The sequence below is a fragment of the Pipistrellus kuhlii genome, unplaced genomic scaffold (genome assembly GCF_014108245.1).
Source record: "Pipistrellus kuhlii isolate mPipKuh1 unplaced genomic scaffold, mPipKuh1.p scaffold_m20_p_1, whole genome shotgun sequence".
NCBI lineage: Eukaryota > Metazoa > Chordata > Mammalia > Chiroptera > Vespertilionidae > Pipistrellus > Pipistrellus kuhlii.
In genome coordinates, this window is record NW_023425404.1 from 60,191,040 (window position 1) to 60,202,598 (window position 11,559).

The 11,559-nt window shown below is 36.4% G+C and overlaps 1 protein-coding gene across 1 annotated transcript; it reads right to left on the reverse strand.

Annotated features, from left to right (window-relative positions):
- Positions 1-3,356: 3,356 nt before the first annotated feature.
- LOC118703215 (olfactory receptor 4K2) lies at positions 3,357-4,333 on the reverse strand. Its single transcript, XM_036410000.1, has one exon. It carries the CDS (start codon positions 4,308-4,310, stop codon positions 3,357-3,359), a length of 954 nt encoding a protein of 317 aa, XP_036265893.1. The 5' UTR covers positions 4,311-4,333.
- Positions 4,334-11,559: the final 7,226 nt, after the last annotated feature.

The following is an 11,559-nucleotide window of genomic DNA, read 5'->3' on the forward strand; positions in this document are numbered from 1 at the left end:
TTAAGTAGCCAATGGCCATGTCACTGCATTTATCCTTAATAAGAGGATCAACAACATGTTGAGATGACTTGGTGATAAAATAATCAATCTATAGCTCCTGATTAGGTAAGTTTATTTAAAAATAGAGGCCCAATGTACAAGCTCATGCATAGATGGGGTGCCTCGGCCTGGCCAGAATTGGGGCCATCTCACCCAGTCCTGATTGGGGCTGGCCTGCTGGAGGGAGGGACTGCAGGAGGTTGGCTGGCCAAAGGAGGTTGGCTGTGGGAGTGCACTGACCACCAGGGTTCAGCTCCTATATTGAGCATCTGCCCCCCTGGTGGTCAGTGCGCATCATAGCTACTGGTTGACCAGTCATTTGGTTGACTGGTTGTAATAGTCACTTAGGCAAGGACTGGTACATGAAATTCGTGCATGGGTAGCGTCCCTAGGCCTGGCTGGTTATCAGGGCCATCTTGCCTACTCCCAAAGGTGCTGGGCCTGCCAGAAGGGAGAGAAATAAGGCAGAGGGACTGCAGGAGGTTTACCGGATGGGGAAAGGACCAAAGTAGGTTGGCTGGCCATGAGAGGTTGGCTGTGGGAGCACACTGACCACCCAGGGGTAGCTCCTGCATTAAGTGTCTGCCTCCTGGTGGTTAGTACACATCATAGCAATTGGCCAGCTGGTTGTTTCAGTTGTTCCTATTGTTCTGATAAGTTCAGTTGTAACCTTGCTTAGGCTTTTATAAATATAGATGTGGTGCTGTCTTGTGTGTTGACTCTCCATTGGCGAAGTTGGTAGGTAGTTTGCTTTATAAATGGAAATGCTCCAAAGACTGGCCATGGTCCTTTTCATTCTGAGCTACAGCGTCTCTCTATGAATCTAACTACTCAGTCTCATTGCTGACTTATTTCACAGAATTGTCTTCTTTACAGTCACACCTTTGAGGGTTTTGGCAAACATGTCCTTCACTTTTATAAATCTTCACACAAGCACTGAAGACTGATGATATCCCTTTAAAAAGACTCCAGATTTATATTGGAAAAAAAGAACAAAAAGCTATACACCTTAATTTATTAAAGAATATATTTCCTTTTCAAATAAATTTTATGAAATAATTACTGGGGGCATTTTTAACACACCAAGAAAACATTTCTACATAAATGAGTTCCATGATCTTGAGCACTTTTGCACATGTAACTAAAACTGAGATAAAGTCCACACACACAACCTAAATTGGCTCATCACTATTTCTAAAAAAATTATACTTTTATTTTGAAGATATAAACACATTTCATTCTCAAATTAATACTGTAGACATTTTACCCAACAATTTCAACATGATTAGTTTATTTTTTACTGTTTAAAGTATTACATATGTCTCCTTTCCCCCTGATTGATGCCCCCCCCCCTCGCCACATCCACCCTCCAGGACAAGCCCCCACTGTCCCAGTGTCCAAGTCCATTGGTTATGCTAATATGCATGCATACAACTCCTTTGGTTGATCCCTTACCTCCCTCCCCTGACTTCTCTCTGAGGTATGACAGTCTGTTCAGTCAAACATGACTAATTTTGAAACATAGTGTCAAAACTTTTAAACCATAAAGTTGTTCCCTTGTTTGCTTAACACATTAATAAAGAAAAGAAAAACACTGATTAAGAAAAAACACATTTTTTCTCATATAGTTTAAAATGAAAAGTTAGGAATTTCTTTTTTAACTTCTTTCTCATCAGTGATAATTAGTGCATATATACTTCTTGATTTTCTCTTTTTACTCAATAATGCCAGAAAAGAATAATAATTAGATATTTATCAAATACTGTGATTGCAACAGATCCTCATTCTTGTGGATGAGCTGGATAATATACTGGACCTCATATTTTATAAATATAACTCACCAAAATTTAAAAAACAGTTGATCCTTTAATGATTTCCATCATTCAAATAAGATAATCTGTGAAACAAGTCATCCAGAATTATTTGACCTTCAATGCTTGCAATTCTAGTACTGAACAGAAGGTGGTAATAATACCTTTGTACTAATCTTCAACCTAGCATTTAAAATGATAACAGACAAACAACAAAAATAACAAAAATAACAAAAAAAAAACACACACACCCTGATTGTATATAGAAACATGCTTACTACAATAACGGTGTATTACTAAACACAAAATTCTTATTTTTGCATCCAAATATTAAAAGGAAAATGTGGTTTAACCAAAGTGTAAAGCAATATAATACTTTTAAATGAAAGTATAGGCTCCCCATAATTTTACTTATTATCATAAATGGTACATCTTCATTTAATTTTAGCTTTAACTTCCCACACATTAAGCAACCATCGTTTTCATATGAAGCAAATTGTACTGCTTTGAAACTCATTTCATAATGTTTTCTGATTTGTTGAATTCTCCAGGCTCTTTACGCATTCTGCATTATTAGAAGAAGCTGTGGCTGTGCTTATTTCTTTGCTAACTAAAGGGGAGGGTGCAGATTCCTCTACTTATGGCATTTCCTTTGGAACTCATCAACATTTCTAATGAAATATAGCAAGGACTTTCTTTGATAGAAGAGATCACAAAATGATTTAAATGTTAAGTAGTAACACTCAGAGATATATGCAGGTAATCACAATTTGTCATAGGCTACTCCTATGGCAGTATTGAGTTTCTAAGGCTTATAATTATAGAAATTTTACTAATTTTACTCAATTCTCTGAGTAACTCAGTTGTTAGTGTTATGTAAATGTTATCTCCTAGTTTTCTTTTAATCTATACTTCCTCTTTTCATTTTCTTTCCTTTTATCAGTGAACAAGGTATTAATCTTGAATTTCCTAATTGAAAAAGTCACTCTTGGCATTTTTTATTCCTCACATAAGGATGTGTTTATTGATTTTAGAGAAAGGAAGGGAGATGAAAGATAGAGATAAGAGAGAGAGGGAGAGAGAGAGGGAGAGAAAGAGAGAGAGAAAGAGAGGAACATTGATGTGTGAGAGAAACATTGATTGGTTTCCTCTTATAAAATTTGGTTACTTAGACAACCAGGGACAGAATGTGAAACCTAGGTATATGGCCACCGGGAATTGAACTTTTTGGGGTATGGATGATGCTCCAATTAACTGGGTCACTTTGGCCAGAGCACTCTTAGCATTTTTATAAATATTCTTTGCTTCTAGAAGAAATTGCTTTTCTAAAATTTAAAATGTATTTTAAACATTCATATTTAAATATGAACTTACCTTGTACTTTCACAAATTTTGGCAATTATAGTTTAATAAGAAGTAAGAGCACAATATGTGCTGTGTATACAAAAACTGTGGCACTTAATGCCTTGGATGCTAAAACTAAAAGATAACCAAACTAGAAGTTAACTAAAAAGAATGCAAAGGAGCTGCCTTGTTGGAATTTAGAAGTCTATTTTTCAATTTTCTCATGGCTGCCTTCACTTCTTGGTTTCTTAATGTATATGTTATTGGATTCAGAATGGGAGTAAAGATGGTATAAAACACAGATAAGATCTTATCTGCTAAAAAACTGCTTAGTGGCCACATATAGATGAAGATGCATGGCCCAAAGAACATGAAGACAACAATGAAATGAGCTGTGCAGGTAGAAAGAGCCTTAGACGGCCCTTTTGAAGAATGATTCTTGATAGTAACCAGGACAATAACATAAGAATTAAATAAAAGAATGAAGCAGGACAAGGCAATGATGCCACTTGTTGAGATCATAAAGAGGCCTAGGACATAAGTATCCACACAAGACAACTGGAACACCACAGGAAGGTCACAGAAAAAGCTGTCTACATCATTGGGACCACAGAATGGTAAAGTGAGAGCAAATATGACCTGACTCATTGAATGCATGACTCCCACAACCCAGGAAGCCACCACGAGGGCAACACATACCTGGGGACTTAGGATTGAAGCATAGCGGAGAGGCTTACATATTGCAATATATCTATCAAAGGACATAGCCATAAGTAAAATGATCTCTGTACCAGTAAAAAGGTGCAGAAAAAAAATCTGAGTGATGCAGCCATCAAAAGAGATGGTTTTGTGTCCAGTAAGATAGTCTATAATCATCTTAGGGGTGGCGAAGGAAGCAAGAGACATATCAATGATGGAAAGGTTGGTAAGCAGGATGTACATAGGAGAGTGTAGATGAGAGTCAGCTATAACTGTGATGACTATGAGGCTATTACCCACCATTGATGCCACATAAAACAATGAAAACACCACGAAGAAAAACATCTGTAGTTCCCAGGAATCAGAGAGTCCCAGCAAAACAAATTCGGAAACAGTAGATTTATTAGCCACATCCATTGTCCTGAATGATAGGTGGAAGCCTGTATTGAGGGGGGGGGGAGTCAAGAGAAAGTATGAGTCTATTGCAGCAAAATACATATTTCCAAGAAATCACTTTCATAGCTTTGTTTCCTCTATGAAAACTTATATTTAATATTATTTCCAACCTCATTTGGTATATTGATTTGAAAGATAATTATAGGGTATCAGGGATCATAGTGAGATACCATTTAAGTCATAGGTGCTGAAAATAACACGTTCTTTTCTGGTACTAATGGGCAATCAAATTGAGATATTATCATCTTGAACTGATCTACTTATCTACATATTTGCTCATCCATTTGATTATACAATCCTGAAGATAATAGCTTAACATTAAGTGAGCCCTTACTCTGGGCTGATGAAGTGTTAAACCCACACATTTAATTATTTAGATTTTATCCATAACAATATCCTTATTAAAAGAACATATAAAAATTATTTCACATACAAATTATGTAGGCTATTAAGCAACGTTACAGAAAGACTTCAAATAGTTCCAAGAACTCATAAATTTCCAGAGAAAAATTGTTAATATATATACAGAAGTTGCCTGGCTGAAACAGAACAGAAATACAGAAAAAAATAGTTTTGCTGACATTTATCCAGCAGAAGACTGTTATTGTCAACTATACTACAATGTAACCAACCATATAGCCCAGGGGATGGCATTTAATGTTTTTTATTCTCAGTTTTTGTTAAAATAGAAATCTGTTCCTCTTACAAATATTTATAATTCTATGGCTTAAAATTTTACCTTGTCTCCTATAAAATATAGCATAAGTTTTATAGGAATAAGCTCTTTAGTCTCATACCTATTTGAATTCTTCTTTCATATATACCAACACATGCAAGCTATATATTGATCTTAGCTCCATGGGATGAGGGTTAGGAAATGGAAGTAAAAAGGGAAGGCACATAAAAAATTTTAATAGAAACCATTGGTGAAACATCTTTGCTTACCAGATCTATAGCAGAATCAGCGTTTCAAATTATTCAGAGTGTTAACCAGACTCTGACAGACCACTAATAGGAGACTATTTTAAATATAAATAAATGACCTAGATGAATCATTTGTTGTTTAGCAGCTGTAGATAAAATGGATGTGCCAGAGACTTGGGAATTGACCAATAAATAGTCCTGCAATGGGATTTATTAAACAACTAAGATGGTATTATTTATTTCACAACAGAAAGATATATCAAGAGTCTTATGGGAATTTACAATGATTGTTTTCACCTGGACGTGAGAGATTCAGGGAACAGATTTGGAAAACCATAATTTAAGAAGCATTATGAAGTATTAAACAAGTTTTATCTGGGTTATCTAACCTTGTTCTAAAGGCAGTGGAGAATAAAATCCAGAAACATTCACTTCTGCTTCAAGGAATTTATAGTTTTTTAGAAGACACTGAATACCTATAAATAAAACAATTGGTGAAAAACACACACTGTGACATCAATCAAATGTTTGAACAATTGTCAGAGATAATGAGTGAACTGGATTTTAGATAAAGAAAAATGTGTAATATGCTTAATCAAAAAAGTGTTTTTTTGCAAGACAAATGTTATGAACTTGACCTACAAAACTAAAGTTTTGATTGGCAGGGGGAAATACATATATAATAAAACAGCGGGGTTCTTTGCATGAGTAAGTTATTCGTTAGAAGGTTAGAAGAAAAATAATGCCACTCTAAAATATAACTTGATGTGAAGGCTACCAAAGACCCATTGTAAGATTGTAGGCAGGGTTATGATGATGTAAAATCAGTATTTTGTAAGGATACAGATGGTTGGGAGAAGAGAAAAGTTAAGACACTATATTATTTTTATAAAGATATAAGGAGATCACTTCAACTCTTTAGGTATTAGTAATGTGAATGTAATTAATAAAATTAAAATTTCAGAAAGTTTAACATCCCACTGACATCACTGAATATATCTCTCAGACAAAAAAAATCAACAAGGAAACAATGATCTTAAATGACACACCAGATCAGTTGCATCTAATTGATATATACAGAACATTTCATCTAAAAGTGGTAGAATATTTATTCATCTCAAGTGCACATGGATCATTCTCAAAGATAGACCATATGTTAGAATATAAAATAAGGCTTAACAAATTCAAGAAAATTTAAATCATATCAAACATCTTCTCAGATCACAATGGGATGAAACTAGAAATCAACTACAATTAAAAAATTCAAAAGCATTCAAACACATGGAAGCTAAGTAGCATGTTATTAAGCAATAAATGGATTACCAATGAGATCAAGGAAGAAATAAAAAAAAACTTCCTAGGAAAAAATAAAAATGAACATACCACAACCCAAAATCTGTAGGACACAGCAAAAGCAGTCCTGAAAGGGAAGTTCATAAACAAGCCTGTCTCAAGAAAAAAGTTATACAAGAATCTAATCCTACAATTAAGGAATTAGAAAGAGAACAATAAGGAAAGCCCAGAGTAAATAGAAGGAAGAAAAATATAAATATTAGAGAGGAAATAAATAACATAGAGACTTAAAGAAAAAAACCACCAAAAAACCATACAAAAAATCAATGAAACTAAGAGCTGGTTCTTTGAAAAGATAAACAAGATTGATAAACCTTGAGCCAGACTCATCAAGAAACAAAGAGAGAGAACCCATATAAATAAAACACAATATTAAAGAGGCAAAATAACAATTGACACCATAGAAATTCAAGGGATTATAAGAAAATACTATGAACAACTATATGCTAACTAGCTGAATAACCTGGATGAAATGGACAAATTCCAAAAAATGCAAACTTCTAAAACTGAATCAGGAAGAATCAGAAAACCTGAATAGGCCTATAGTAACTGATAAAATCAAAGCATTCACTTAAAACACACACACACACACACACACACACACACACACACAAACAATAACAACAACAACAACAAACAAAAAAACACACAAACAAAACAAAAAAAACTGCCAACAAACAAAAGTCCTGAGCTGGATGGCTTCACTGGTGAGTTTTACGAAACATTCAAAGAAGAACACCTACAAATAAAGATAATAATAAGCCAATATCCCTGATGAACATAGATGCCAAGATCCTCAACAAATATTACCAAATGACTAAATGGTATTTGTGGGATTTATTCCAGGGATGCAGTTTGGTACAATATATGCAAATCAGTAAATGTGATACATCACATTAACAAAATAAAGGATAAAAAACACACGATCATATCAACAGATGCAAGAAAAAGCATTTGACAAAAGCCACCATCAATTTTTTATAAAAACTCTCAGCAAAGCAGGAATAGAGGGATCATACCTCAACACAATTAAGGCCATATATGACAAACGTATAGCCAACATCATACTCAATGGGCAAAAACTAAAAGAACAGGATCAAGACAGGGATGTCTGCTTTCACCACTCTTACTCAACATAGTACTGGAAGTCCTAGCCACAGTGATCCGTCAGGAAGCAAAAATCAAAGGCATCTAAATTGGAAAGGAGGAATTAAAAATGTCATCATTTGCAGATGACATGATATTATACATAAAAAAACCCTAAAGACTCTGTAGAGAAGCATAGGACTTGGTTGAAAAGTCTGTAAGGAGGATTCTCCAAAAGGCCAGGGGCCTCTAGGGGAACCTTGCAGGAAGAAGCAACCCCTGCCATGACTTTTCCAAACAAGTCCGAGCTCCCAGGTGTTTTGCTAGAATCTCTATGTTTAATCTTTAAGACTTGACCTTGTAGAAGCATGTGCTTTCTCAAGGATACTTACCCTGCTGATTGTATCTAGAGGTTAATTCTAGTTCAAGCTGTTGTTACAATAAAAGGCTAATGGGGCAGGCAATTGAGGCTATTTTTGGTGCCTAATGCCAACTAGCCCCTTAGCCTCTCCTTCACAGAAACATGTGTCAGAGTAATCTATTCATCTGTCACTCAGGGTCTGCTGGTCAGTCCTGGTAAGACTCCACCAAAAAAAACTACTAGATTTAATAAATACATTCATCAAAGTAGTAGGATACAAACTTAACAACCAGAAATCAATGGCATTTTTATATACCAATAAAGGACTATCAGAAAGAGAATCCAGAAAAGCAATCCCATTAACCATTGCAATAGTAACAACAAAATAAGATTCCTTGGAATAAACTTAACCAAGGAGATAAAAGACCTATACTTGGAAAAGTACAGGACATTGAAAAAAGAAGTAGAGGAAGATATAAACAAGTGGAAGCATATACCATGTTTATTGATTAGAAGAATTAACATAATTAAGATGTCCATATTGCCCAAAGCAATCTATAGATTCAAAACAATTCCTATTAAAATACCAACATCATATTTCACAGATCTATATATATATTCCAAATATTTATATGGAACCAAAAAAGACCTTGAATAGCCATAGCAGTCTTGAGAAAGAAAAACTAAGTTGATAGGATCACAATACTGGGTATCAAACTATACTACAAACCACTGTAATCAAAATAGCCTGATACTGGCTCAAGAACAGGTAAATCAATCAAGGAACAGAATAGAAACTCCAGAAATCACCCATATCATTATGATCAATTGATATTTGACAAGGAGGCAAGAACATATAATGGAATCAAGACAGTTTATTCAATAAATGGTGTTGGGATAATTGGACAGGAACATGAAAAAAATAATAAAACTAGATCACCAACTTACACCATACACAAGAATAAACTCAAAATGGATAAAAGTCTTCAACATAAGTTGCAAACCCATAAAAATCCTATAAGAAAACATAGGAAAATATTAGGCATCTCACATAGCAAAATTTTCACCAATACATCTCCCAGGGCAAGAAAAACAAAGAAAAAAAAATAAACAACTGGAACAACATCAAATTAAAAAGCTTCTGCACAATAAAAGAAACCATCCTGAAAATGAAATGGAAACCCTCTGTATGGGAGAACATAGTTTCCAATTATAAGCCTGATAAGGGGTTAAATGCCAAGATATATAAATAACTCAAACAGCTCAAAAAATGGAAGACAACCCAATTAAAAAATGGGCACAGGTCCAGAATAGGAACTTCTCAAAAGAGGACATACAGATGGCCAATAGACATATGAAAATTTCTCAGTTTACTAATCATCAGAGAGATGCAAATTAAAAATACAATGGCATGTCACTTCATACATGCCAGAACGGCTACCATCAACAAATCAACAAACAAAAAGTGCTGGTGAGGATGTAGAGAAAAGGGAATGCGAGTACATTGCTGGTGGGAATGCAGAGTGGTACAGCCACTATTATTTTAATTTACTCAAAAAAATAAAAAAGGGACTACCATTTGACCCAGAGATCCCACTTCAAGGAATGTATCCTAAGAAGCCTAAAACACCAATCAGAAATAATATATGCAACCCTTTGTTCATAGCAGCATTATTTACAATAGCTAAGGTCTGGGGACAGTCCAAGGGTCCATCAGTAGATAAGTGGATAAAAAAGCTGTGGTATATTTACACCATTGAATACTATGTAGCTATAAAAAAGAAGGATTTCTTACCCTTTCAACAGCATGGTGGGACCTGGCGAGTATTATGCTAAGTGAAATAAGCCAGTCAACGAAAGATAAAATGTCACAAGATCTCACTTACAAATGGAATCTAATGAACATAATAAAAATTAGCATGTGCTCTAAAATAAGGTTTCATGCATTAGGAATGCATGATGGAAGATTATTTGGCTTTGGGCGGTGGGCACACATAGCGATATATAGACCAAATATCACAGAAATATGTACTAGAAACCTATATAATCTTATTAACCAGTGTCACCCCAATGAATTTAATTAAAATTATTTTTAAAAAGAAGAAATGCAATGTGGAAAATTAATCCCAAAGATAAAATCTAGTTGGAATAAACACTAATCTAAGAAAATTTTAGTAAAGGACTATACTATTGATAGGTTCCTTTCCCTTTCTGCCTCATAATCTCTTTTGGCTTTAGTCATCTGCATATTCTCTTTTATTTTTCAAGTAGAGGCCTGGTGCACAAAATTAATGCACTTGCAGGGGGTGGTGGTGTTCCAGAGCCTTGTAATCAATCACCTCAAAGAAGCAGACCCTGCCCACCTAGCTGGGGCTCCTCAATGAATCACCCCTGCAGAGGGAGGCCCTGCCCATTCATTGTAGCCTGCCAATTGGTGGCCTGAGCCTCCCTCTGCAGTGAACCCTGACCAATCACATCATACTTGCTTTGACTGGCCTGGTGCCAGTGGGTGTCATAGCATGATCTTCCAGAAGGTCATCCGGATGGTCAGTCTGCTATTTGGTTGTTCAGTCAATTTGCATATTACATTTTTATTATTATAGCTAGATTGCCATAGAAAAGAAGTCTAACACTGAGTCCCAACAGTTGACTGTTGAAGATAAGCTTACCCAAACAAACATACAAACCAATCCTTTGAATGTCTGGCAGCAATTTAAAACCACATGAAAGGACTTCATCCCTCCCACTATGCAGAGGGCCCCCTGGGAAGGCACCGAGCATTCTATATTGGCCCATCTTGCCCTTCTGGCCAAAAATGAACCTCTTTACCTGGCCCACAACTATTGAATGACCTTTCAATTCATGCCGAGGCTGAAACACCATGGTGGCTGGTACCATGGATCTCTCGCCCACCCAGTGCGGGGAGTTGGGCCCTCTCTGGAGAAGAAACATGGGTTCCCAAAAATATGAGATCAACACCCAGGCCTCGCCAGCAGGTGAGGGGATCCCGAGGCAGGTGCTGGGTGTGGAGCCCATGGGGGCATAGGCTACCAAGGAGACAGAATTAAACCTCACATCACCCTGCTTGGCCCTGGAGGATGGCTGGTTAGCCAGAGATGGGTAAGATTCCTCAGGGAAGGAACAACCTAAGACAGGCACAGTCACAGAGGGGCCATCAGGAGAGAACTTGGGGGTCAACAGAGGTGGGACACAGACCCTTACCACCACCCCCTGCAACATGGCAGGTGCCTGAACCTTCTCCCATTCTGAGGGAAGTCTCCTACCCCCATGGCTGCTTCGCTTCCCATGCACAGCTCAAAGTGGGACCCAGGTAACAGACAGAGACTTGGCTGACAGCAGCTGCCCTCTCACTGAAACAAGACTTATTTGAGAGGTCTTATACCCATGGTGTGGGCAAGTGGGTTTTTAATATCCAAGTCCAGCCTAGTAGTAGGACTGCTCAGGCCCTTCTCAAGAAGAGAAATA

Excerpts from the sequence above, each read along its gene's own strand:
- LOC118703215 (XM_036410000.1), bottom strand. The coding sequence starts at position 4,310 with ATGGATGTGGCTAATAAATCTACTGTTTCCGAATTTGTTTTGCTGGGA.